Source organism: Pseudorca crassidens, chromosome 12 (assembly GCF_039906515.1).
Source record: "Pseudorca crassidens isolate mPseCra1 chromosome 12, mPseCra1.hap1, whole genome shotgun sequence".
Taxonomy (NCBI): Eukaryota; Metazoa; Chordata; class Mammalia; order Artiodactyla; family Delphinidae; genus Pseudorca; species Pseudorca crassidens.
Window position 1 is genome coordinate 70,825,143 of NC_090307.1, and position 25,788 is coordinate 70,850,930.

The 25,788-nt window shown below is 38.4% G+C and overlaps 1 protein-coding gene and 1 long non-coding RNA gene across 5 annotated transcripts in view; both read left to right on the top strand.

Moving 5' to 3' along the window:
- LOC137204160 (uncharacterized) overlaps positions 1-16,996 on the top strand; it is a 74,008-nt gene extending 57,012 nt beyond the window's left edge. Inside the window, exon 3 of the long non-coding RNA XR_010933445.1 lies at positions 16,948-16,996. This is a non-coding gene — a long non-coding RNA (uncharacterized lncRNA). The remainder of the gene's footprint in view (positions 1-16,947) is intronic.
- The window catches only part of TTC28 (tetratricopeptide repeat domain 28), a 594,638-nt gene that overhangs the window by 404,442 nt on the left and 164,408 nt on the right, over positions 1-25,788 (top strand). For all 4 annotated transcript variants that reach the window (XM_067700377.1, XM_067700378.1, XM_067700380.1 and 1 more), the window contains one exon: positions 18,177-18,684. In XM_067700377.1, coding sequence (XP_067556478.1) covers positions 18,177-18,684 — 508 coding nt within the window. The remainder of the gene's footprint in view (positions 1-18,176; positions 18,685-25,788) is intronic.

The window sequence follows — 25,788 nt, forward strand, 5'->3', positions numbered from 1 at the left end:
CTCTCCATTCCCTTAAATTGGCCTCACCTTTATCCCTACTACTGTTGCTCTGGTTCAAGCCCTGTAACTTCTTCCACACTTTGTCACTCAACTCCTAACCTATCTCCCCTGCCTCCAGTCCTGCCCCTGCCACAGTCCATTCTTCACACTGCCCAGTGATCTTTCCCTATTGCAAAATCAGAATTAATTACTACTTTAGTTTTTGTTGTTGCTGTGGTTTTGCTTGCTTTTCTGTGTGCCAGTCACTAACATAAGACTTTCCAACTAAACTAGAAAACGCCTTTCTAGAGTGCCAAACGTATCAGATAATCTAAACCTTTTATTTTTTCTGGAGAAATCCTTCTTGCAGGCCTTTCTGTACTGCTCCAAACTTAACCCGTTGCTCTGTAGGCCCCTGCACAGCTGCCCTCCCCTGTGATTCTGAGAATTCCCTTTTCCTCTTTCCTGTCTTGTAGCCTTTGTTTTCTAGATTGCATCTTCTTTTTCGGTTTATACCCATATGTTACCGGAGCACACCCTCATTAGTTCCCTGAGAAAAGATGCATGATAGGTAAAGTTTTTGAGAATTTAAATGTCTGAAAATTCTTTAATTCTGCTCTCAACCTTGACTGATAGTTTGGCTAGGAATAGAATTCTAGATTAGAATGATATTCTCCCAGAATTTTGACAGTATTTGATCCATTGTCTTTTAGCTTTTAATTGCTGTTGAGAAGCCCAGTGCTACTCTGATTCCTAATTATTTGTTTATTAGCAGATTTTTTTCTCTGGAATATTTCCTGTTCATAGTGGGCTTTTTTCTTTCCTTTTCATTGTCTAGGTCTCGTGTAAAATTTCTGGGAAATTTTCTTTCTTTCTTTCTTTTTTAATATTTATTTGTTTGGTTGCACTGGGTCTTAGTTGTGGCAGGAGGGCTCCTTAGTTGCGGCTCATGGGCTCCTTAGTTGCAGCATGCGTGTGGGGTCTAGTTCTTACCCACTGCACCACCAGGGAAGTCCCCTGGGAAATTTTCTTAAAAATTTTGTTTTGACTGTTTATTCCTGTCCTTTTTCTTTGTTCTCCATGGCTAGAGCTTTATTAGTCAGATGTTAGGCTTCTTGGGTTGATTCTCTAATTGGATTATCTCTCCTTCTCCCTCTTTTCTGTTTCTTTGTTATTGTTTCAAATTCTACTTCCTGTGATGTAATATTCTTCTGCAGTTTGTTCTAATTCATACACTTATTTTCTGCTGTCATTTAAAATTTTGAAGCCTTCTCTCTGAATGTTCCTCTGTGTGGTACTTCGTGTTCATGGCTGCAGTATGTTATGTCCCTGAAGATATTATTTTGAAAGGTTTTTTTTTTTTCATCCTCTAATTGTATCTCTTCACTCTTAATTTGTTTCTTTGTTTTGGTTGTTGTCTTTCATGTCAGAGATTTCCTCAAGTGTCTGGTAATCTTTGGCCAGCTGCGCACATTAGGAGTGAGGCACTAAGAACTGATGAGAGCCTCCGTATGGTTGGGTGGGTCTTCAATGCAAGTTGAAAAGACAGAGAATTTTTTTTTTTAATTTGGGGAATCCCCTCATGTTAGTATGTGCACATCTTTTCTTTGGACCAATTTCCCCAGAAACTTCTAGTCCGCTGCCAGAAGATATACATGTAGCTGCCAGCGTAGCAGAAACTGAGCAGAGCAAAGGGACTTGTAATGTGGAGAGGGGTGCTGGGTGAGGAGAATCTCTCCATTCAGAATGCAGATCTTTACTGATCTCCCCGTTTTTTTAGTATAGCGTTTCACTTCTATCTTCATCTCTAAACATCTGCAGAAAGTAGGCTTCCATCTTTTGCCAGATTGGGAGAGCAGATTTAGGCTCTCATTGCTTCTTATATAAATTTATATCCCATCCTCTGTTTCAACCCTGCATCCCTTCCCCTGAACTTCAGAAGCCTCTGTGTGCAACTCCTGCTTCTTTCCAGCCTTCTGCAGCTGGACTTGGCGCTCCTCCTTGTAGGCAGTTTAGTTTCCGTTTTCCCTGTCCTACTAAATCAGTTACCACTCATCCATCTGCTTTCCATCCTCCAGAATTTGGTGGATATCTGTCTTCTGCTGGCATCTTTCTCAATTTTTTTGTTTTTATGGGTTTGCAGGGTTTTTTATTCTTTCACTCTTGTTTTACTGAGATTTCTGACAGAAACTGAGAAACTTGGGGATTTCTATGTGTCCTAGTCACCCAGAGGTCTATTGCATCTACTTTTTCCAGTCTGTTTCCCAGACTGGGAGTGACTTTGCAGCAGATGCCTTGTCTCATTTGTCTTTATCTTTCCAGGGCCTAGGACATAGTAGACTCTCAAATGTTTGTTGAATGAATGAGTGAATAAATAAATTTTAACTCTTCTTTGTTAATTTTTCAAAACATTCATTTTTTTGATGTCTCTGGAAGCAAAGTGCCTACAATGCCATTCTAGATTCTGCCGTTGGATGAGGCCAGTCTCCTTTGAATGCAGCTGGTATTCACAGTATGCTCAAGTTACTTAGAATTCCTAGCAGGCATTGTTATATGGAGGATTTTATTAAGTATCTAATGATGAATATATCTCCCAGACTCTTATTACCAACCCCCTGAAGCACATCCTTGATGCCCCCAGCTGACTTAATCACCACATTGCTCTCAAGTACCCAACACATGTTTAAAGCACTATTCTGTTTTTTGCCTCTGATAGCACCCATGAGAAGTGTGAAGACCACTATTTATCTTGTTAGAAGATGTTAGAGGAAGCATCCCGGGGGAAATGTAACTCACTTGGGCACATCTGGATGCTGCTGTAAAAGACGGGTAAATCCCTGACTGGAGCCTAGAGTGGTTGTGGATAGTGGCCTTTGCCTTTTATCACCGGTTCAGCAAGTTTAATTTTGTTACACTAAAAATTAGGTTAAAAAAATCCAAGTTCTGTCTTTTTGACAACTCATTGAATGCAAATCAAGGCTTTGTGTTTCTTTTAAATTAAATTCAAGTTGTCGCACTTTCACATTTATGAAAAACTATTTCTGGTAGATTAATGTTTTAGTACTGGCATTTTCCCACTTCTTTCCAATCTTTATTTGCATCCCTTCTATGCACAAGAGGTTACTCTTAACCCTTACTCTCACTTAACGACTCCCTCTATTCCACATTTCTATCTAGTTTTCTTAGATTCCAGGCACATAAGTAAGCACGGAATGAAGTGACTACCAGTAGAGTAACCTTAGAACCTGGAAAGCAAAACTTTATTTATCCTCCTGTTTTCTCCTTCATTTCCTCTTCTTCTGAACTATAAAAATTAGGTAAAATAAGCTTTACGTGTAATAAAATATGATACAACATGTGCTTTATTTTGGGGAAAATGTGCTGCTACTTTCTTGGGCAGAAGCCAGAGCAGGAAAAGGCTGTATTCCACCCCCGTCTGGAAGGGGGCATCGACAGAAGTGTCATCACTCACCACTTCATCTTCTCCTTCCCACTGCTTTTTCTCTTTAACGGTGACCGAATCATCACCTCCCCTTTCACCATTTACTATGAGCAAGGTAAACCAATCCATTCTAATCCCAGATTTTTTCAGAAAGAGGCTTCTGAGGTTTCCATAAAACTATACAACTTACGGCGGTTTCTATTTAATACCATAATACTTTGAATGGAACCTTCTGGAAATAGACCCTGCCATTCGAAAAGTTGGGCTAATTCTTTTTTCCTGTTCTTTCTTTCTCCCAGCACACATACATTATTACTAAGGCACATTTAAACGGTCCTGCCTGAACTCATAGCCCAATATCACTGTTGAAAACCATCTCTGTCCCTAAATGGAATAAACTTAAACCTGAATCATAACACATCTTTCGAATGCCTGTAATTGCAGACATTTGGGAGCAGCTTTCTGGGATTTTTCAGGCATGCCAGACACATTAACCAGTCCTAGACTTGGCACATTCCTAAACTTTTCATTTCGTATCTCAGCATTTATATATAATCCTGAGGATAATATTAATCAAATAAAATACATCTCTTTTGAGACTCAAAGGTTGGTTGGCAAACTTGAAGCCATCCAGAGGTAGTTTTTATATCTAGGAGGTAGAGAGCAAAACATTATTTTACTCAGAAAACAACAATGTAGGGTAATTGTTGCAGGTTATTTTTTCCTTTGGTTCTGGAAAAATTCTGAGTCTGTATCCAGTTGTGATAGAATTTGACAATAGCCATTTTTATTAAATATTGCAAATTAGAAACACCTGCCTGCTAAGCTGTTCTAAGCACCTAATTGTGAACAGCAATAATAACTAGTCCCTTTCAGAACAAGTGCTCTTGCTGTTTTCCTCATTTATTGTCTGAGATTTCTGGAGGAGGAGGTGCCGTATGATGGAAATATTCAGATTTGCAGTCAGGTAGGCCTACGTTTAAAACCCAACCTTGTCATTTTATTAGTTACCTTGACTTTGGAGCAATTGCTTAATGTGGTCTGTTTCCTCATCTGCAAAATAAAGGTAAAAATTCCTACCTCTGAGAGGTCTTGTGGGGATTTGGGATGATGTAAATAAGGCACCTGATATATCATAATTTATTGACTCTGAAATACACATTTTTTCGTGTTTTAGTATCTCTGAAATCAGGATGATTTAAAAAAATTTTTCTTAAATTTTATTGTGGTATGGTTGATTTACGTTGTTAATTTCTGCTGTATAGCAAAGTGACTCAGTTATACGTATACATATTCTTTTTCGTATTCTTTTCCATTATGGTTTATCATAGGATATTGAATATAGTTCCCTGTGCTATACAGTAGGACCTTGTTGTTTATTCATCCTATATATAATAGTTTGCATCTGCTAATCCCAAACTCCCAATCCTTCCCTTCCCCACTCTCCTTGGCAACCACAAGTCTGTTCTCTATCTGTGAGTCTGTTTCTGTTCTGTAGATATGTTCATTTGTGTTGTATTTTAGATTCCATATATAAGTGATGTCATGTGGTATTTTTCTTTCTCTTTCTGACTTACTTCGCTTAGTATGATAATCTCTAGGATGATTTTACAATCAATAAGAAAGCGTTCTCTCATTGTTTAATTGTAACGTTTTGGTCCCTTTATTTGTGGTACATATTGTAAAGTGCTTCTTAAATTGATGGCAACTTTGATTTGATGAAATGTGGGATGGCTGGCTCTCAATGAATAATAATCATACTTATTATTGTGATATATTTTTTCTAAGAAATATTTCAATGGCTTCCAGATTAAATTCCTAGACTCCAATTGGGGGTACCATTATAATCATTCTTAGGAAAAATAGTATTATAATAAAAATAATAGTTGCTCCTGTTTAATCATTTCATGTCTCATGTGAACAATTTAAAGGTAAAAGGGAGAAGATTTCATAAGACTTAGCATGAATGTGACTGATTAGATGAGCAGCAGCAGGTAGAAGAACAAGGACAGAGATGAAGGACTGTGAGTTCTAGGTATACAGACACCAAAGTGGCAGCTGAGAAACACCTGTGTCTATGGACCTCCTATTCTTAGAGCTGTAGGAAAGTTTTAGTGCATCAGAATTTTGCTTAAATAGAACTAGAGGTTAAGGTATTGGTACCACACATTCATTCTGGCATTCTTACCTTGGAGGATGGAGTTTTCTTCTTTTATATCCTTGTGCATACTGAAAGTCCCATGACTATCAGTTTGGTTTGTTCTTCAAGTGTTTGCTGTGTGTCTGCTATGTGCCAGGCATTATGATAGACTCTGAAGTTTCAGAGATGAATAAGACAACTCCTGGCTTCAAGAAGGCCCAGTCTGACCTATTGCATGCTGTGTTCCTCTTCCCTTCACCCATATCCTGCATCTTTTCTTATTGCTTTAAATAGAAAATATATGAATCATGTCTTTTTGCTTTAGAACATAGTTCCTTTAACACTTTAGTACATTTTCTGATATTCACTTTTATCCAAACAAGCATACCACTGAAAAACAAATTTAATAACTAATAGGATGAAGAATTTGGTCACAGTTGTAATTAAAAATTTTATCTATCAGTGTAACCTGTATTTAATCCAAACCTATCAGTTTGGATATTTTTATAATAAGCTAATATTTTAAAATGTAATTTAGGATCTTAATTAAAATTTTAGTTTTTCTTCAGTGAACTTATTGTGTTCCTTTTTTAGATCTTGGTGTGATGTCTTCTTTCTTTGGGGATTCCCAAAAAGGAATGTTTATGTGCTTGCATGCCCAAATAATTTCTGTGCCAAAGGAACAGTGACAAATGTCACACAAGGGAAATGACATTTTCAGGTTTTTAAATTAATATAATGAGAGAGAGGAAGGCAGGCACTAATTTAGTACATTTAAATTTTAAATAAATGTGCAAAACAGGTTAAATTAATGTAAATATATGACTTTAAAATTAATTTACTCAATTTTATTGGTATTTAGCATCTATAATAACAGCTAGCAGTAATTAAATACTTGTAATGTGCCAGGCACAATTCTAAGCTCTTTAAGTATATGCTTAAAACCATCCCAAGAGATAGATATCATTACCTCTACTTTATAGATAAGGAAACAAGGACAAAGAGTCAGGAAGATGTCCAGCAGAGACAGAATTTAAACCTAGACAGTTCTAGTCGCTGTGTTACCCTGGAATTACTAAGTTCATTATTATTCAGGAGACAGAATCAGTAGCTGTTAGAAAAGTTACTAAAGTTTTACTGAAGTTATTAAAGTTTGCCACTGAATTTGTCACTAAATAGCTGGCTTGGATTTTAGAGGGAAGAGCAGTATGTATTTAAAATATATTACAAACCTCATCTGTTAACATCGTCACATAACTTTAAAGATAATATTTATTATTTAAAATAACACTGTCAGAAATTAATTCTAAGTGGTTCTCTTATATAAATAATTGGCATTAAAGTGAAGATTATTAAATAAAAACTAGTAAAATTATAATTTCACAAGTCTAATAAAGCTGGTCTTGGGTGGCTGCTGAATATGAGGGCCAAAAGGAAGGAAAAAGTCAGTGCTAACACTGAGCTTTTAACTAGTTGTTGGAAGAAATAGTGATAACGTTCACTTCTTTCATTAATCATGGAAATCACAAGGCAGACTTAGGAAAGGCAGTGAGGGCTTGAGTTTGAGGTGACTGTGAGATGGTGTGATGGAATGCAGGCAAAGCACAGTGAGGAGGGTAACAGCTGGGGGCCTGAAGATTTGGGCTCTAGTCCTGCCTTTGCTGGTCATTAGCAGGTTGACCTGCTGCCAAGGTACTTGACATCTCTTGGTCTTAGTTTCTATATCTAAAGACATTGGGAAGTAACATTGGTAAGTGGTTTTCAAACCTGCAGGGTGCCATAGATTCTCCCAAGGGTGCTGGGGAGAAAAGTGCATCCTAGTCTAAGTAACCTAAACAACAACACTTTTAATCACGTAAATCACATGTATTTTTAATATATTTTTAAAAATAAATTAATTTTTAAAATTTTTGGCTGTGTTGGGTCTTTGTTGCTGCCCGCAGGCTTTTCTCTAGTTGCCTTGAGTGGAGGCTGCTCTTCGTTGCGGTGCGCGGGCTTCTCATTGGGTGGCTTCTCTTGTGGCAGAGCATGGGCTCTAGGCGCGTGGGCTTCAGTGGTTATGGCGCACGGGCTTAGTTGCTCCTCGGCATGTGGGATCTTCCTGGACCAGGGCTCGAACCCGTGTCCCCTGCATTGGCAGGTGGATTCTTAACCACTGCGCCACCAGGGAAGCCCTGTATTTTTAATTTGATTTAAACAAAGTTTGAAAACCAATGAAATTAGGTGATCTATAAGGCCTCTTCCAGCTCTAAAATCCTCTGTCTCTTATTCTGAAATCTGAGTTTGGAATCATCCAACAGGGATAGAAGTTGAATCTGCCAGGCTGAGGGAAAGTACAGAGAGCTGAGATTGTGGACCATTTATTCCTGAACAGTTAGAAGCCGTGAATTTCAGAAGCCCTCAGCCTGCATTAGGGCCTGTTCTTTAAAGTGGGAGGGCCATAATGATATTCCTTCATGGATGGTAGCAGAAGTTCTCAGTTGTTTCTTAATTTGCTAACATCTTTCCAGGATCCTTGAGGACTCCTTTCCATCCAATTAAAAGATTTCTTGTTTAAATTGTTATCTGCTTGTCCTAGCAAATAAGCTGTCCTTTTCTTGGGTTTTCTTCCTTCCAAGAAATGTCTCTTCTGCCTCTTGTATTTGTATTTGAACACATATGTGTTTTCCATCTTTCTTTCTCTCCACATTTCTCCATTATATCCTGCTCAGCCAAAGCCAGATTTTATGATTCGATCTTCAAAGGGTGATTGACTACATTCCAACTCCCTACAAAATGATGTTTTATAGTCTACTAAAATTCAGGTTGGCTGGCAAGTGTGGAATGGAATAGTTTTGACTGGACTAAAACAGCACTATGGTAGAATGTCTCTTAACCCAGGTCAAATTATTACATAAGAAACTTGAGTGAGTTATGTCGTAAAAAACTAATTTGAAACTAAGTTATCTGCCTGTCACTCCCCCAAATAAAACTGAAGATGTAGGTGAAACTGAGAGTGGGAAATAACTTTCCAAAAATCATCTTAATTGATTATTTCAAGTGAGTGAGAGAATTTATCCCCAATCACACTCAGCTCCCTAATAGGACTACCAAGACTCTAAGATTATTACTTGGTCATCATCTTGTGGCCAAAGAGCTATGTAGAATGGAATTCTTTATAAAAATCTCTCTAAAGGGATAGCATATGGCTGCAGTGGAAGGTGTTAAGTTGTAAAGGAGGGAGGAGAATCCTTAAGTAACCTGGAAGAGATGTTAGGGAGGAACATCTTCTTTCCTCTGTCGTTCAGCATCAACCTCATCATTTGCAGTCCTTCATGAGGAAGTAGCACACACTCTTGCATTGGCTGCAACTTGGCAGTTACAGCACATAGCACAGATGCCTGTTGTATTGAATCAAGTTTACATGGAGCATCAAGTTAAAAAAAATGAATTCATTATAAATTCTGGCAGTTTTTATGGTATAATTAAAATGTCTAACAGGATACCTTTGGGAAACTAAATGCAGTTTTACTATTTATAGAGCCAGCAGAGGTAGTGTTTCTTGCCAACTTTCATATCTTATGACCTATAAATTGCTCTTAATAGCTAATCTGTCATCCCAGCTTCTCAAACAAGAAAGCTTGTTTCCTTATTAATCTGTTAATTTGCATCTGCAAAGGACATTTACAAATAATTGGTTTGAAAACTTTGCTATATTAATGCTGGGCATTATAAGTAATTTATCACCTGTGATAGCAACTCTTAGGTCTAGGTAATAGATCTTTCTGACATTGTATTATTCTTCCAACCCTAATATAGTTCTGATAAAAATAATTATTGTGAAAGCTCCTCTGGCCCCACAGTATTAGGAAAAGCTGACAGGTTACCTATGGAGAAGCTATAACTGTCACTAACTTCTCTCTAAGCTCATAGTAATAGATTCATACCAACTATTCCAACTATGGTACAGTAATATGGTAGAAAGAATTCAGATGTACACAAATCACTGTCTTACTTTTTAGTAACAACTGCAGAATATTCCTCCAACGCTAAGTTTAGGAATTGGGACAAACTGGTTGGACTGATTATCATAAACCCAACAGCAGTTATTGAGCATGTACAGCATGAAATGATTGAAGACTACTAAAGGCCATGTAATTAAAAATTTCCCTGTTTGTGTGGTATTTAAATCTCTTCTTCAGGCTGTGGCTGTGAGTTCACAATTCTTAGAGATCCCATTTCAGGAGCTTTCTCCCTACCAAGAGCCTTAACATTTAACTGTTTTTTGTTTTTGTTTTGCTGATTTGTTTTTTCTCTATTGTAATCCAAGAAGGATTTGTGGGAGCAGGAAACAAAACAGCAAAGAGAAGAAATCAGAGTAATGAGAGGATTAGGATCATATCATATGCTGAAGCCAGGGTAGAGTTTGAACATATTATGGGATTCTATCTGGCTGTTAAAAGGAGGCTCTGTATTAAATCATAAGCTTCCTGGTGACTCAAACAAAAAGGTAAACATGACCGCTTATATGATTCACATTTTTCTTAAGATAAAACCATAGCAGCTGCATTGAAATCTGAAAGAAATTTTTCCACTGGTCCTTATAAAGATGACATCAGGTGGAATCATGGACAACATCCTCAACATTATAGATTATACATTTTTTGATTATTTTTGTACAGTTGTTTTTGTGTGGCTATTGAGTAAGCAACTCTAGACATTCATGGCTGTCATTTAACTTTTTATACAGAATTACTTTATCAACTCAGTTGCTGACTAAGGGTAGATTTTTCAGGCTATAGTACACTCATTAGATAGGGAATGAATGTTATTTAAGACTGTAGGAAGTGTATAGACCGCACAGAACATGATTCAGTCTTCTGTTTCTACAGGTTTGTGTTTGGGTGGCTATTGATTCCCGCTAAATAGATCTGCAATGTGGGTAAATTACTACCAGGTAGACCCTTGTATCTGGGTTAATACAGATTTTTAAAGATTAGCTAAGTTTCTGGTTTTAGTACCTAACTCTCCTCAAATTTAGTTTTTCTATAAAAATGACTAAAATTTCATCACCCGGAAACCTATGGTAATTCAAATAATTGAACCACTAGATAGTGTTAACTATAACTATAGTGACTGGAACATGAAAATTATTAATTTATGCTCAGTATTGTACTGGTCAGGCTAGGCCAGGTTATGCTGCAATAATAGTAAATTCCCAAATCTTAGTGGCTTATTTCTTGTGCCCGCTGTGTATTCATTACAGGTCAGCCAGGGCCCACATTGCTGATTGTCACTTAAATTTCAATTTTGATGGAGCAGTGTGTAGCAAAGAGAAGAGAACATGTGGTGAAGTATGCACTGGTTCTTAAAGCTTTACATGGATGTGATCACATTTATTGGCCAAAGAAGGTCACGTAGCCACTCACACCTGACTTCATGCAGTCAGTGATGTGCAGTCTTACCTGCTTCGAAACAGAGATGCCAGCATATTTGTGAATATCCCTAAAGCCTACCCTAATATCATTAGTGCTTAACATTGATCTTACTGTATTCTAATTAGTTGTTATTTCAGTTAAGCATTTTGTTGTTGTCGTTACTACCAATCTCCCTCCTTTTCAGCTACTTCATGGATATACATGAAAGTATAAATCAGATCTTGTCAGTCCCCTGCTTAAACCTGTGGCTGTTATTGCTCCCTGGGTGGATTGTAAATTCTTCAATAGAGGATAAACTGTATGTAGTTAAATGAGCACGAGAGCTAGAATCTGATGTCTGTGGACCTGAACCCTGGCTTTGCTATCAGTGCTATCAATTGTGTATTCTTAGGCATGTCATTTTATCTCTTTGAGTCTAACGTTATCTCACAAATGGCTTTAATAATAACACACAATTAAAAGGATTGTTATTAATGATTAAATGAAACAACATACATGGAAAATGCATTAGATTTTACAAATTGATGGACAGACAGAATTCATCCAAACCCACCTTTCCAGACTCCCCTCCAACCACTATCCCCATTCCCAGGTCTAACCAGCTTCTTGGTCTCTAATCATTACACACTCTGTCATACTTCATGCCTTTGCTTGTGCTGTTTCCATTTCCTAGAATTACCCACTCCCGCAATGAGGAAAACTCCAATTTATTTATTAATTTTTAACTAACAGACTTCATTTTTAGAGCAGTTTTAGATTTACAGAAAATTGAGCAGCTAGTACAGAGTTCCCACATTCCCTTTCTCTTCCCCATTCAGTTTCCCCTCTTAGTAACATCTTGTATCAGTGTGGTACATTTGTTACAATTGAGAAACCAATATTGATATAATATTGTTAACTAAAGTTCATAGTTTACACTAGGGTTTACTGTTCGTGTTGTACAGCCTATGGGTTTTGACAAATGTATGATGCCCTATATCCATGATTATAGTGTCATGCAGAATAGTTTCACTGCCCTAAAAATCCCCTGTGATCCATCCTTTTCGCCTGCTGAAACCACTGATCTTTTTGCTTTCTCTATAGTTTTGCCTTTTCCAGAGTGTCATGTAGTTGAGATCATACAGTGTGTAGTCTTTTTTTTTTTTTTTTTTTTTGTGGTCTCTTCCATTGCGGAGCACAGGCTCTGGATGCACAGGCTCAGCGGCCATGGCTCACGGGCCCAGCCGCTCCGTGGCACGTGGGATCTTCCCAGACCGGGGCACGAACCTGTGTCCCTTGCATCGGCAGGCGGACTCTCAACCACTGCGCCACCAGGGAAGCCCTTAAGACTGGATTCTTTCATTAAAGAATATACATTTAAGGTTTCCTTCATATCTCTTTGAGCCTTGGTAGATCATTTCCTTTTAGTGCTGAATAATATTCTATTGTAAGGATGTATCAAATTTTATTTATCCATTCACCTATTGAAAGACATCTTGGTTGCTTCCAGTTTTTAACAATTGTGAATAAAGGTGTTACAAACATTCACGTGCAGGTTTTTGTGTGGATGTAAGTGTTCATTTCATTAAGGTAAATAATGCAGGAGCATGATTGCTGGATCATATGGTTTGAGTAGGTTTGTAGGAAACTACCCAACCATCTTCCAAAGTGGCTGTCCCATTTTGCATTCCCATTAGCAATGAATGAGAGTTCCTATTGCTCCACATCTTCACCAGGATTTGATATTGTCAGTTGTCTTAGATTTTCACCATTCTGATAGATGTGTAGTGGTATCTCATTGTTGTTTTAACTTGCAATTCCCTGATGACATATCATGTGGAGCATCTTTTCATATGCTTCTTTGCCACCTATATACAGTCGGCCCCCCATATTTATGGGTTCTGCATCCACAGATTCAACAAACCACATATCAAAAATATTTGAAAAAATTCCAGAAAGTTCCAAAAAGCAAAATTTGAATTTGCCATATACCAACAACTACTTACATTGTATTTACATTGCATTAGGCATTATAAGTCATCTAGAGATGATTTAAAGAATATGGGATGATGTGCATAGGTTATATGCAAATACCATGCCATTTTACATAAGGGACTTGAGCATTTGCAGATTTTGGTATCCATGGGGGTTCCTGGAACCAATACCTTGCAGATACTGAGGGAAAACTGTATCTTCTTTGGTGAGGTATCTGTTCAGGTCTTTTGTCCATTTTAAAGTTGGGTTGTTTTCTTGTTGAGTTTTAATTTTTTTTGTTTTTTGTTTTTGTATATTTTGGATACAAGTCCTTTGTCAGATAGGTATTTTGCAAATATCGGCTCCCAGTCTGTAGCTTGTCTTTTCATTCTGTTCATGGTATCTCTTACAGGGCACAGTTTTTAATTTTAATGAAGTCCAACGTAGCAATTCTTTCTTTCATGGGTCATGCCTTTGGTGTTTTATCTAAAAATTCATTTCCAAACCCTAGGTCCCCTAGAATTTCTCTTATCTTCTAGGAGTTTTATAGTTTTGCATTTTACATTTAGGTCTATGATCCATTTTGAGTCAATTTGTATGAAAAGTGTAAAGTCTGTGTCTAGATTCACTTTCTTTGCATGTGGATGTCCAGTTGTTCTAGCACCATTTTTTGAAAAGCCTGTCCTTTCTCCACTGAATTACCTTTGTTCCTTTGTCAAAAATTAGTTGACTCTGTTTGTGTCTAGAGAATTTTCTTGAGTACATGAATGAATGAACAAATGAACCAACCAACAGACCCCAAAACACTCCAATATCCGTGTAAGCTTTGACCACTTAAAGTGCTTTTACCAACACTAAGTGTTGGATATACCAATGATTCCAAAATGCCCCGGATTAAAGGGTGAATTTTCTTATGTCTACACTTGCAGAAGAGTAATACGAGTAATATGCTTTAGCGTATGAAAATAATGACCCTTCCTGCCATCAGTGGGGCACACTTCTTGTGTCGTGTTTTTAGTTGTGGTGACATATAACATCATGTTCTATTTTCTGGTCATCTTCTACCACATCTTTGAAATGAATAAAGCTAAGTTAGGGTAGGAAGAGAAATGAAAATCTAAAATTTTTGAGCATCTTCTGTGAGCCTTGAAATGGGCTCTTTACAAGTTCTATCTTATTTAGTACTCATCAGAGCACTGTGAGATGTTAATATTTCCATTTACAGATGAGGAAACTGAGGCTCAGAGATGTTGCAGAAGTTGTGTAGTATCACACAGTTTGTCCTTTGGACCCATGCATGCCTGATTCCAGAGTCTGCCCCTATTCTTCTATATCCCTCTGCCTCTTGGGTTGCAGGTGGTTAACCCAGTACCTTGGGTTCGTGGGCACTGAACTGGCAAGGAATACAAGGTGCATGTGGATTTGGACAGTGAAGATGAAAAACTGTATTTCTGGTACTAGCTGTGGGTGCATTTCCCCTTTTCTTAAAACTACATGCAATTAGTCAATCAGCAGGTATATGAGGTATTCTCTATATGTGCATTTAGTCATCCCACAAAATATAACTCTTATAAAATACATACAATAAAGGGAAAAACATGCTAGTTGTGAGGAACACGTTTAATTTTGCAAAATAATGTTTAATGGTAGTATCATCAATGTGGTTTTTTGGGTAGTTTAAACTTTCTCTATTTCATGTCTCAAACTGAAAGTCCTTAAAGGTGGTTTGAAAAAATATGAGCAAATTTCCTTCTCTAGCTCCATGTCCCACGAAACTGACTCATCAGGTGCAGTTCTTCCACAAATATTTGGGGCACAGAGCAAGGGGTAATGACTCCTGTGTGCTAAGTCTGCAGCTGGAAATCATGCTTTGGCAAGAACATAAGTAATTTATATCTTGTAAAAAGAGAAAAGTATTGTCTTATTCCAACCAGAGAGTTTGTTAGCATAACTGTTTGTGTGCATTTTGGTATTCAAATACAGATGTTCCAAAATGTTTCCACTGTGGGAAGCAGCTGCTGCTATTCTAGCACAAAAATCTCAAAGAGATTAATATACAAAGGCAGTGTGAACCTTAGTGGCAAGTGCAGCATCTGCTTGAGGTGGGGCCTGTGTTTCCCTGTAGATAGTGGGTCTTCAGATTCTCCTTAACAGCCTGAAACCATGTTTCAGATCTAAGCTTATTCCACAGGAACAGGAACAAAGACAAATGATTAATTTGTAATTCACTTAGCTGATAAATATGATCACGTTATTTGCCCAGCAGCTGTAAAACACTGGACTTCATGTCCTGTGGCAACTGATATAGGAATATAGATGTTTGGTTGTAATGACTGATGTTTTTGGTGCCGTTACTAGCTTCTGCTTGGTAACAGAGCTCAGCCCAGACGGCCTGCAGTCATAAAACATCATCCACACCTTAGTGATGCATTTACAGAGAACTTTACAGTTTACTCAGGACACTCACTTGCACTGCTTCATATGATCCCATCCTACCCTTGGAAAGTACATATGCTGTCATTATCAGAATGGTTTACATATAAAGAAAGTACAGGTGAAGAAGTGACATGACTTCTCAGGGTTACACAGCCAGGGCCTCTGACTCTAAATTCTATTCCATTCTTATACTACATCAAGCTGCCTTTCTAATTTCAGAGGCTATGATATGTGCTTCATAAACTATATTGACCTTTCTAGAGTTGCCGGTTTCCAGGACACCTGCGTGAAGAGTCCCAGCCTGATAGCGCTGCCTGTAACAGGAAGGTGCCAGGGAAGAGCTAATGCAGTAGTCCTTCCCTCTTTCCTCACAGCCCTAAAGGGGAAATGCCCCAATACTCTCTTTCCTTATGTTTGGGAGAGCTTCAGCAAATGAGCTCCTATGTCTCCCTGGCATTTACAGAAATGAAGAACCAGAAGCAGAAGATCCCTGGGCTGTCATTTGGAGTTGCCACATACCACAAGTTTCTAAGAACAGTGATGCCTGGGGCGCTGTGCCTGCCCCAGGCCTTATTAATCTATTCCCTACAGTGTTCAAGGGCTCATTGCCTCCAACCAGATCTACTATTTGGAATTATCTAGTGAATTATTTATGGTTTACACATTTGACAGAGGCTCATGGCTAAGTTTGAAAACACTCAGTTCCTGGGACCTAGAAACCTCTGTCTGGAAAACCAAGGCTCAGAGAAGTTAAGTTTCTGAAGGTCCCAGGGCTAGTAAACATCAGTGCAGTTTTGAACCAAGGGTGTCTGATTGTAAGTCACACTGGCTCCATAGTGAAAGAGCCATGTGTTCTACTTTGAGGGCAGCAAAGATTTGCAGGTGGGAGGGTTTGTGGACTGTGTCCTGCTCTCTAGCCTGGCTTGGGCACAGAAGGACCTCAGAGAGTAAGGAGGGGAGGGCCAATTACAGAAGGAAAGGAAAGAGACTGAGTCCCCCGTCCTGTAGCAAAGGAGGAAAGGAGATTGTCGGGTGTGGGGAGGGGAGTTGTGAGCAGTAGAAAGGCCTGTGTGCACTGTGCCAACAAGAAGTCTTAACTTATGATCCTGAAGAGGTTCCCGAAGTAGGAACCTGAGGCCAGTACACATCCAAGTGGCATGCTCTTGGGTGACATCATTGCTGCATCTGCCAGAATCACATTGCTACAGGATTGTGATTTTCATGGAATTGTTTCTGCTCTCCAACACTCAGAAAAAAAAGACAAACCCCAAAAGTACATTTCTAAGTGTTTATTTCCTCTCTATTTTCCCCAAGCTTTTTGTTAGAACATCTGTGAAATGATAAAAGCAACTTAAAACTATATGGAACCTTTTGCAGATACACAGTTTGCAAGCATTGTAAAGATGGTCAGTCTCAGTCATTTTGATCAAAACTGCTATTTCGCAGGCAAAGAAATAAGGTAGCAAATCACTCAACTATGAAATATTAATAAAAGTGTTCTGAAGTGTATATAGAACACATCTGATAAAGAAATACCCTTACTCCAGGTGGGATGGCCTTCCCTTGTTGTTATTCCCTAGCCTGGAGGCCCTGGTGAAGATCACTTGCCTACTTGTGACAGAGTTTACCCTTTGTTCTGCCAGGATCACATATTCATGGTACGAAGAGGGAGCATCATGAAGAAAGGGGGCTACGTGACTCTAGCTGTAGGCACTGTGTGAAGGAAGGGAAGGATAGGCAAGTTGTTGAATGAAAAGAAGCGCAGGAGAGCTCGGTGTAACTTCCCTTTTATGTCTCTGCAAAGGAGTTAGAAACTAAAGACGAGAATCTAAGACTATCTGCACTTGGTAAAATTCTAGAACCCGTGTAACATCTCCTTTGTTATTTTTGTTTCCCTTTGGTTCACTATGCCAATATAGAGTCATTTTCATTAAAACCTTTAAGACAAAAAGGGCTCATGTTCTTTTCTTTAGACAAGAACTATTTGAGTGGCGAGCAGTGTGAGGGGACTAGGAAGATAGCATCTTTCTGCACAGAGGCTGGGGTCAGAAGAGAGAGCCTCTAGGCAAGAAAAGCAAAGCTCGAAGAGCAATGTGAGCCTAAAAAGGGGTGGTGAGGCCCCGTGGGGACTACCACATTCAGAGATGTAGTTGTAACTCCCGTTATTTTCCTCTGCGGCTCATCTAATCTAAGCCTTCCACAGTAACCAGCACTGATGAAGTCACATTGAGTTAACAAAGATAAGAGAACAGGACCCTCCATTGGTCCTGGGTCACAAAATTATCAATCATCAATCTAAAGATCTCCCTTGCCGTTAATGTATCCATTTGCTTTGGGAGAAGACAAGAATTGAGAAATGCAATTTGAGTGCACTCTTTGAGTGCAAAGAGCCTAGCATGGATTTCTCCTATGAATTTCCTATGCTATATTACATGTAATAATTAATTTTGATTTTCTTCAACATTTTCTTATGCTGCAGAGGTTAATAGCTATTAACAGAGATATAATATCACAATATTAGAAATGACAAGTCTTTAAACTAAGATGAACGTTATATGGCACACAACCTGTTTCTATGAGATTCGGTATTGAATGTTACTGATTAAATTGCCGTTGTCTTTTATTAGGAACTTGCTGTTTGGATGTGTTCTTTTTCAGTTCTGCATAGGTCTGCAGACCAGTGATAGAAACACCATTAGAAATAGGTTTGGATGGTTATGGGCAAACTCTCTAACATTTTATCAGCTGAAACAAACCAAAGCCATTTTCTGATGTGCTTTCTTTTCTCTGCCTTATCCTTTCTCTCCAGGCAGCTTCATCAGCCCTGAGCAGTCTGGGCCACGTGTACACAGCCATTGGAGACTACCCCAATGCACTGGCCAGTCACAAACAGTGTGTTCTTCTCGCCAAGCAATCCAAAGATGAGCTTTCTGAAGCCCGAGAACTCGGTAACATGGGAGCTGTGTATATTGCCATGGGTGATTTTGAGAATGCTGTGCAGTGCCATGAGCAGCATCTGAAGATAGCCAAGGACCTGGGCAACAAGCGAGAAGAGGCCCGCGCCTACAGCAATCTGGGCAGTGCCTACCACTACAGGAGGAACTTTGACAAGGCCATGTCTTACCACAACTACGTGCTGGAGCTGGCTCAGGAGTTGATGGAGAAGGCCATTGAGATGCGGGCCTATGCTGGCCTGGGCCATGCTGCCAGGTGCATGCAGGATTTGGAGAGAGCTAAACAGTACCATGAGCAGCAGCTGGGCATCGCTGAGGATCTCAAGGACCGGGCTGCAGAGGGGCGAGCATCCTCCAATCTGGGTAAGGACAGGATTGCTTGCGGGACCCAGGGTCAGGGCCAAGGGCTAGAAATAGCTGGAGTAACCCACTATCTTTTACAGGAATCTGTGTGTTTATATTCAAAAGTATCTCCTCATTGTGTGTGTTTTATATTTCCTTCAGATATATGTCCTTGGAGCCTGCCTGCTCTAAATCACAGGATCTTTTCTGTCATCACAGTGCTCTGAGGATTAGAACTCTGAAATACTGGAAAAACAAAACACCCCAACCTTTTAATCTGTCTAGAGAGAAGAACGACCAGATTTATCTAATTAGAGAGAAGGGGGATGAAGTGAAGAGACAAAGCTATGTTTGGTTTAAATGAAAGGGAAGCTTGCTAGGAAGTCATCAATGGAAGGGAATTTGAGAGGATTTTTGTTTAGAGGGAGTTCTTTACTTGGTGACTTTAACCCCAAAGGGAATGTATTATTTCCCCTCAATGTATGTGTATTCACAAATGATGTTGATAGTTATAGTGTAAATGTAAAATTATTTTTTGAAAAATTTAAATAAGATAGATTTGCAGTCTGTGGTTTGATAGGACTTGGTTACAGTTAAGATATTTATAGATTTGGGGGAATTTATATGGAATGGTAAGAGGTGATAAGTATTAGTAACTGGCTACTTTTTAGAAGATATTGTTATCTTTTCTTGGTACCCAAACAGATGTTGGTACATAATGAATGAAAGGAACAGATGTGTTCAGAAGTATAAGCGGAACTCATCCTTGTGCCTGGAGCCCATGGTTTGTTATGTCCACAGGGACTCAGGGTGGGGAGAGGACAAGAAGACGGTGACCTTATTCGTATTAGTGTATGCTTAGCGGATATTAGTGGCAATGCACTGTAAAAGTCAGTCCCCTTTTCTTTTGTGACCTACAAAACCCTATTTCTCTTTATATAATTTTAGCACTACTTCTCCCTCCCCTCCACCTCCGCTTATTGTAACCATATGTTTCGTGAATATGGTTGTTTGAAAAAGTCTGGCAAATCCCTAGAGGTGATGCTGAAGATGGTATTGAGATCAGAATGAGAATCTAGAGAGCCTGATAAAAACCATAGAAATAAGTTCTTGGTATGATATATTCATTCAACAGATTTCAAGTATTTATTGAATCATACTATGTGCTGAATCCTGGAATAATTGCCTTACATGGTAGAGAAGTTTGAAAAAAAAATCCTTGCCCTCAAAGAGCTTATAATTTAGTTGGGAAAATAAGATTAATACATAGGACAACGGTGTTAATGATGTTGTGTAGCCATGAAATTCCCAGAAGGGAGGCCCTGAGGGCTGGGAATAGTCTGGAAAGCTTCTTGGAGGAGATGACGCCCAGGTGGACCTTGAAGAATAGCTGAGATTTGGTCAGAAATGGGATGGCATTGATGGCAAGGAGTATGTGAAAGAAGAATTTGATGCAATAGGTTGGCATATCTGAGGGATAGTGGCATGATTAGCCTTCAGGAATGTGCTAGAGGATGGTAGAAGATTATTATGAAAACTAGGCAAGTAATTGTTAGTGAACAGGAACTCCTGAAGGTTTTGAAATGTAGAAGTGAGAACATTGACTAGATATTTAAGGAAGACAAGTCTAGCAGTGGCACATAGGATAGGTTGGAGGGCTTGAAACCTGGAGTGTAGAAGGCTGTGCATATTGGACAATTCATATTTCTCTATCATCTTGTGTCAGAAATCTATCATTTTGATTAGTTGTATTTATTTTCCAAAGACTTTGTTCATTTCATCTAAATTGTTGAATTTATTGGCATAAAGTTGTTTATAATACTTACTTATTTTCCTTTTAATGCTTGTAAGATATATAGTGATATGTCCTCTTTTCATTTCTGTTATTGGTAGTTTGTGTTTTGTACCTGTACTAACCCCCTCCCCCTTTTCTGGGTCATTCTAGCTAGAGATTTATCAATTTTCTTGCTTTTGCTTTTGTTAAGTTTTTTCTATTGCTTATCTATTTTTTAATTTCATTTTTCTGGTCTCATTTTTATCATTTTCTTCCTGCCGCTTTCTTTGGGTCCTCTTTCTAGCCTCTCAAGGTTGAAACTTAGGTCATTGATTTTAGACTTTTTAAATTTCTAATACAAGCATTAAAAATATAAAATTTCCTCTAAACACTGCTTTAGCTGCATCTAATCATTTTTGATGTATTATGTTTTTACCTTCGTTGGGTTTAAAATATTTTCTAAAATTGTTTGTGATTTCCCTTTAACCCCCGTGTTGTTTAGAAGTGCTGTTTAATTTAAAACATTTGGGATTTTCCTAGAAACTTTATTGTTATCAAATTCTAGTTTACTTCTATTGCAGTCAGAGAACATACTTTGTAGGATTGCAATAGGTGTCTCTACAGATGTTGTTTACGTCTAGGTAGTTGATAGTGGTGTTCAGATCATCTTTGTCTTTTTTGATTTCTTTGTCTATATGTTTTGTCAGTTGCTAAGAAGGAGGTTGTTAAAATCTACAACTGTTAGTGTGGACTTGTCTGTTTTTCCATTTAATTCTGTGAAACATGGCTTCATGTACTTTGAAGCTTTCTCTTTGGGCAAATATTCATTTATGATCGTTTTTGTCTTTCTGACAGATTGGCCCTTTTATCATTATGAAATGTCCCTTTTTATCATTGGTCATGTCTTTTTTTCTTGAACTACTTGATCTGATACAAATATATCCACTCCTACCTTCTTATGCTTACTTTTTGTGTTTTCCATTTTTTTTCTGTCTTTACTTTCTATTTCTTGGTGTCTTTAGTTTGTTAACTGCAGATAACATCTAGCTAGGTCTTGCTTCTTTATTGATTTTCACAATTATGGCCTTTTAATTAGAGAATTTCATCATTTAACAGTTAATGTAATTATTGGTTTTGTTAGATTTAGGTCTGTTATTTTACTGTTGGTTTTCTGCTTGTCCCATTTATATTTTGTTCTCCGTTCTTCCTTTCCTGCTGTCTATGGGTAAATTTAATCATATAGACTTTATTTTAACTTGTCTATTTGCTTTTTAGCTCTGTCTTTGCATAATTTTTTAATGGTTGCTCTAAGGATGGCATCATATATCCTTAACTTTTCATGGTTTACTTTGAGCTACCATTGTACCACTTCCTGTAAAATATAAGTACATTATGACCTTGTAGGTCCACTTACTCCACACTCCCTGTACTTTATGCTGTAGTTCTCACATTTATTACTACACCTATATTCTTTTTAAACTCCACAGTACAATGTTAGTTGTTCTATTTTATATTATCATTTTAAATGATTGAGAGGAAAAATAATATTTTCTGTTTATCCACTTATTTATCATTTCTTGTACTTGCATTCACTCTTGAAGATATGAGTTTCCATCTGGTATTATTTCCCTTCAGCCTAAAGAACTTCATGTAGCATTTCTTGTAATGCAGGTCTGCTAGTGATGAATTCTCTTCATTTTGTTTACTTTAAAATGTGTTTATTTCACCTCATTCTTGAAGGATATTTTTTGCTAGATACAGAATTCTAGGTTGGTAGATTTTCTTTTTTATCTTTCAGTGGGTTAAAGTAGTCTTTCCAGTGTCTTTTGGCCCCCATTATTTCTGATAAGAAGTCAGTGGAATTAATAATCTGTATGGTGTATGCTAATTTTTTCTTGACAGTTCACAAGATTTCTTCTAAATTTGGTTTTCAGCAGTTTATGATATGCCTAAATGTGGCTTTCTTTGTATTTTTTTCCTTCCTATGGTTCTTTGAGCTTTTGAATCAGCACATATATATTTTTGCCTGAATTTAGGGAATTTTTACCTATTATTTTTAAAATATTTCTTTTTGTTCACTCCCTCTCTTCTCTATTTATCTCTCTGCATTACTTTGGGCCTTTTGATTTTGTCCTATATATTGCTGAGGCTCTGTTCATGTTTTTAATTTTTTTTCTCTGTATTCTTCAGATTTGAAAATTTCTGTTAATCTTTCTTCAAGTTCACTAACTCTTCTGTCATCTCCAATCTTCTGATAAACCTATCTGGTGATGCAGAGTTTGGGATTCCCCAAGACTACTCTCACTTCTGACATCAACAGCAAGCAAGGGTCACCCTCAGGTTCAGTAACTAGGAGGACTCACAGAATTCACTGAAAGTTATTGTTATACTCATGGTTATGGTTTATTACAGTGAAAGCATACAGATTTAAATCAGCCAAGGGAAGAGGCACATGGGTTAGAGTTCAGGAGAATTGTAAGCACAAAGCTTCCAGTTGTGTCATGGATGGTGCTAACTCTTCCAAGCAGCAATATGTGACAGTATGCACAGAGACTCCCTTGAGCTTTCTTTTCCAAAGTTTTTATTGGATCTTGGTCACAGAGATATGGTTGACCACCTGCATGAGTGACCTTAGTTTCCTGCCCCTCTGGAGGTTGAGCTGAGAGCCCCCACTGTAAATCATACTGTTACCATCGACTCTCTGGCATGGTCAACACCCTCAAAGACTCTTAGGTTGGGCATTCTGAGGGCTTCGAAATTATTTCCCAGAGCCAGGGGCAAAGGCTGGACCTCTCTGGGCAAGGTTAATTCTTTACTGCATTGGTGCATTTTAAAATTTAGATATATATTATATTTTTAGCTCTAGAATTTCCATTTTGTTCTTTTAATTAACATTTCAGCTTTCCTGCTAAGATTTATGTGTTTATTCATTACATGTATATTTTCTTTCACATAACGGCCCTAGTTATTACAAAAGCTTATAAAACCTTGTCTGCTAATTCCATGTGGGTCATCTCAGAGTTAGACCCTATTGATTGCCTGTTGTTGATGTTGTTATTTTTTTAACAGCTTGATTGAGATATAATTCACATAGTATACTATTTATACATTTAAGGTGTGTAATTCAGTGGTTTGTAGTATAGTCACAGAGTTGTGCATTGATTGCCTTTTGTTTTGAGTTGTTAGTCACATTTTAATGTACTCTTTGAAAAGGGATTATATCCAACATTGTCAGTGATACTTTATAGAGACTCTGGATTCTGATATATTTCTCTTAATAGTATTGATTTTTGTTGTAGTTGTTTTACCAGTTAACTTGACTTAATTCAAGCTCCAAATTCTGTCTTCCCTGTGTTGGGTAGCAGCTAAAATCTCTGTTCAGGTCTTTCAGCTTGCTTCGATTTGGCCTTGCACATGGCATATTTCATGAGTTAAACAGAGATCTGTGTAGAATTACAAATCCAAGGCTCTCCTCTATGGCTCTCTCTGGGATTTTTCCTTTGGTTCTTCAAGCCAGAAAGACAGTGTGTTTCTACCTGAGTTTTAGCCTCACCACACGGCACTAATGGGCTTTGCCCTCTGGTCCCTGCCCCTGCAAAATGTCATCTGGCATTTCAAAAATGGGAAACTTACCCAATGCCTTTCCCTTCTGCAAAGAGTCAACTCCAACCTCCCTACAGTTTCTCACTGCTTTTGGTTGCACTCCAGTGTTTTTAGATAAATTCCTCCCCCTGCTTCCTCCATGCTGGCCTCCTGCCCCCTCCATGCCAGCCCTCCTGCCCTGCCCCCTGTCAGACTTTATAGTTGTTATCTATAGGAGGGTGGCTCTGAAAGGAGGTACTCCTCCATTACTGGAAGTAGAACTTCTCCTATCCATGTTTAACCCATTGCAATTTGATTTGCACCTTTTGTCCCCTGAAAAAGATCAGCAGTGATCTCCAGATGGCTCAGTTGAGAGATCTCTTGACAGTTCTAAATTTCCTTAATCAGTATGCAACATTTGGCAGCCTTTACTAAGTTTTCCTTGAAATTCTCTCCTCCTCTAGTTTCTGTGAAGCACCACTGTCCTGATTTTCTTCTTGGCTGCTCTTTCTGTACCATCTTCATTGGCTTTTCTTATCCTTCTTTTTTAAAAATGAACAATTTTAAAAGTTACAAAAACAGTACTTACTTTGGTAAAAAATTCTTATGGTATGAAAGTGTATAAAGTAGAAAAAGGAGTTCCACCCTGGTCCACCCCCTTGCCTACCTTCCCATGTCCCACTTTTCAGAGTTAAGTACTGTTAACAACTTGGTTAGACTCTTTCCAGACCTTTTTACTATGCACATAAACACATGGTAGTATAATCATATATGTAAATATACACATGTGTGTACAGATTGTTCCTTTTTTAAAAACTTGGATCATAACATATGTGCTTTTCTGCCACCTGCTTTTTTTATTCCGCCTTCCCTCTTAGGCAAAGCCTCTGTGTCATTATTCAGTTTCCCTACATTATTTTTAATGGCTCTTTTCCATTGTATTGCCACTTGTTAAATGTGGGAGTTCTTGTATTTTGTTCCTTGATTCTTTCCCGTTCTTTCTTTGTATCTCTCTATCATTTTTTTTTTTTTTTTTTTTTTTGGTGGTACGTGGGCCTCTCACTGTATTGGCCTCTCCCGTTGCGGAGCACAGGCTCCGGATGCGCAGGCACAGTGGCCATGGCTCACGGGCCCAGCCGTTCCGCGGCATGTGGGATCTTCCCAGACTGGGGCACGAACCCGTGTCCCCTGCATCGGCAGGCGGACTCTCAACCACTGCGCCACCAGGGAAGCCCCTCTTTATCATTTTTACCACCAAATCTTCAACTACTGCTTCAATGTCCATTGTTTCTAAATCTATATTCACCAGCTCTGACCTCCTGCCTGAGATCATTTTCACATGCCTAGTAGATGCTTCTTCTGATTTTCATGCTGATCAGTCCAAGTTTGTGAGTTCAAATGTGAAATATCTTTTTCCTAAATTAACTGCTTCTCCTAGCTTTCCTTATTCTGTTGATGACAGGCCCATTCTTGTAGTTATCTCTATTAATTCACTGTTGCTGCTGTAACAAATTGCCATGAACTTAGTGGCTTCAAATAACACAAATGTTTTCTCTTACAGTTCTGGAGATCAGGAGTCTGAAATCAATTTCACCAGGCTAAGGTCAATGTCAACAAGCCTGGTTTCTTGGCTCTAGGGGAGAATCAGCTTCTAATGGCTGCGTGTATTCCTTGGCTTGTGGCCTCTTCCTCCAATTCCAGAGTGCATCACTCCAATCTCTGCTTCTGAGTCATCACATTGCCTTCTCTTCTGTCCTAACTCCTCTTGT